The sequence below is a fragment of the Fukomys damarensis genome, unplaced genomic scaffold, assembly GCF_012274545.1.
Source record: "Fukomys damarensis isolate Sample0158 unplaced genomic scaffold, DMR_v1.0_HiC HiC_scaffold_23, whole genome shotgun sequence".
Classification (NCBI taxonomy): Eukaryota; Metazoa; Chordata; class Mammalia; order Rodentia; family Bathyergidae; genus Fukomys; species Fukomys damarensis.
Window position 1 is genome coordinate 43,855,030 of NW_022900935.1, and position 1,897 is coordinate 43,856,926.

General features: G+C 58.6%; 1 protein-coding gene across 2 annotated transcripts in view; it reads right to left on the reverse strand.

Moving 5' to 3' along the window:
• Nucleotides 1-6: 6 nt before the first annotated feature.
• Nucleotides 7-1,897, reverse strand: part of Ccdc27 (coiled-coil domain containing 27) — a 13,489-nt gene continuing 11,598 nt past the window's right edge. For both annotated transcript variants that reach the window (XM_010627814.2, XM_010627813.2), the window contains exon 12: nucleotides 7-775. In XM_010627814.2, the coding sequence (XP_010626116.1) occupies nucleotides 656-775 (120 nt within the window). In that variant the 3' untranslated portion in view covers nucleotides 7-655. The remainder of the gene's footprint in view (nucleotides 776-1,897) is intronic.

Sequence of the window (1,897 nt, forward strand, 5' to 3'; positions counted from 1 at the left end):
CGGGGCCGGGGATCGCAACTGCAGCCCTGGCCCAGGTCCCTGGCTAGAGGGCGGGACACCACCTTCAGCCAGGCCGGGCCGGGCAACCCTGACCCTTTGGTGGAGAAGGATGGGCAGCCAGCGGGGTCTGCAGAGAACCCCTCCTTCCCCTGATCCCTGGAGCGCGCAGGACTCCCCAGGAGGCCCGGGCTGGTTCACACTCCGCTGCACTCCTCCCTTTGACCGACCTCCACCGGCCGGCACCTGCCACTGGCCCCCGTGCAGCTTCTTGTTGCGGGAGCCTAGGGTCCCGCAGGACGTTCTTGGATCAACAGTCAGGGCTGCTGCAGAGGACGGTGGGAGGAGCCCCCCCATACACACCTGTCCCCAGGGTCCCGCGGGAAAGGGAGTGGCCTGACCATCTGAGCCCCATAGCAGGAGGCACCCCTGGTGGGTGTGAGCTCGGGACTGGGAGCCGGGAGGGGACCCAGATCAGCTAGGTCCCCACGGAAGGAACAAGGACCCTGGGTTAGTGTGCTGCTCCTCCCAGCAGTCTCTGGAGTGCGCATGCCCAGGCCCGGGTACAGAGAGAGGAAGAGGTGAAGACACCAGGTTTACTCCTCTGTCGGACATGGGAAGGGGCTGGCTCCCCATGCGGCCACATCCAGCCACCAGCCTACTTGGACAGCGTCTTCTTGGACTTGCTGGGCAGGATCTCCACCTGCTGCGGGGGGTGCACCTTGGCCCCGGTCTGCTTCAGCTGGTGGTAGTAGTCATTCCTCTCTGAGATGATTCTCTGAGAGAGAAACCACCCTTGGTGGCCCTCCTGGCCCCCGAGGCGGGGTCAGATAGCAGGCACATGAGGCATGAACAGAAATCCAGTTCTGGAAGGAGACGTCACCAGCCTATCCTCACGGGTTAACATTGGCTCTGGTCAGAAGCTGCTGCTCCTGCAGCTAAAGAGCAGGATGACAAATCCACAGTCCCCAGGGAGGAGAGTCGGGGTGGGGGGCCGCAGTGCAGCTGAGCAGCAGAGTACCCTCAGGTAGCTGCCAGGGGCAGGGAAGCCCTGGGGCCCTGGTGGCATCTCACAGATCTGACTGAAACAGGTATCACGGAGGAGTATGCAGAGCCCTACGCACTACGTGAGTGTCCATCATGCTGCCCATGCCTTTGCTCTCACTAAACGTCTGCTTTTGCAGTCCAGCTCCAGGACTCACAGCTAGTTGTTTGTTGGTGACACAAAGAACCCAGATCAAAGCCAGGCGTGATGGCGCACACCCATGATCCAAGCACTCAGGAGGCAGAGGCAAGGGGATCGCCACAAGTCTGAGGCCAGCCTGGGCTACACAGCGAATTCAAGACCGACCTGAACTATATAGCAAGAACTTGTCTCAAAAACAAACTCAGTGGGCCGGGGATTTAGCTCAGCAGTTCGGTGGCCTGCCTTGCAAGCGCAAGGACTCAAGTTCAATCCCCGGTACCAAAAAATAATAATAATAAAATTTTAAAAATAAATGAATTAAAAATAAATAAAAAACAAACTAAAAAAAAAAACAAAACAAAACAAAAAAGAACCCGGATCAGAGGTTCCAGGAGAGCCCCAGACAGTGACATCTGCCTTGGCCTGGAAGCCCAGGTGCTGCTACTGGGACAGCACCCTGCCTGCCCCTGAGGGCTCCTGCAGCAGTGGACACCGGAGAAGGTAACAACAGGGGCAGCTGTGCCTTGTGGCTCGCTAATGCTAGCATCCACATTCCCACCGCAATGGTCTCTGCCGTGGGGATAAAGCCACAGCAGGCAGGGCTATGGGCTCCCCAGAGACCTGTGAATCCCACCTCCTGCATCTGCTCAGACCCCTAGAAACCAGAGGTCAGAGGTCGGCACATCTGTCCTGCAAAGGACGGTCTGCCCCTCT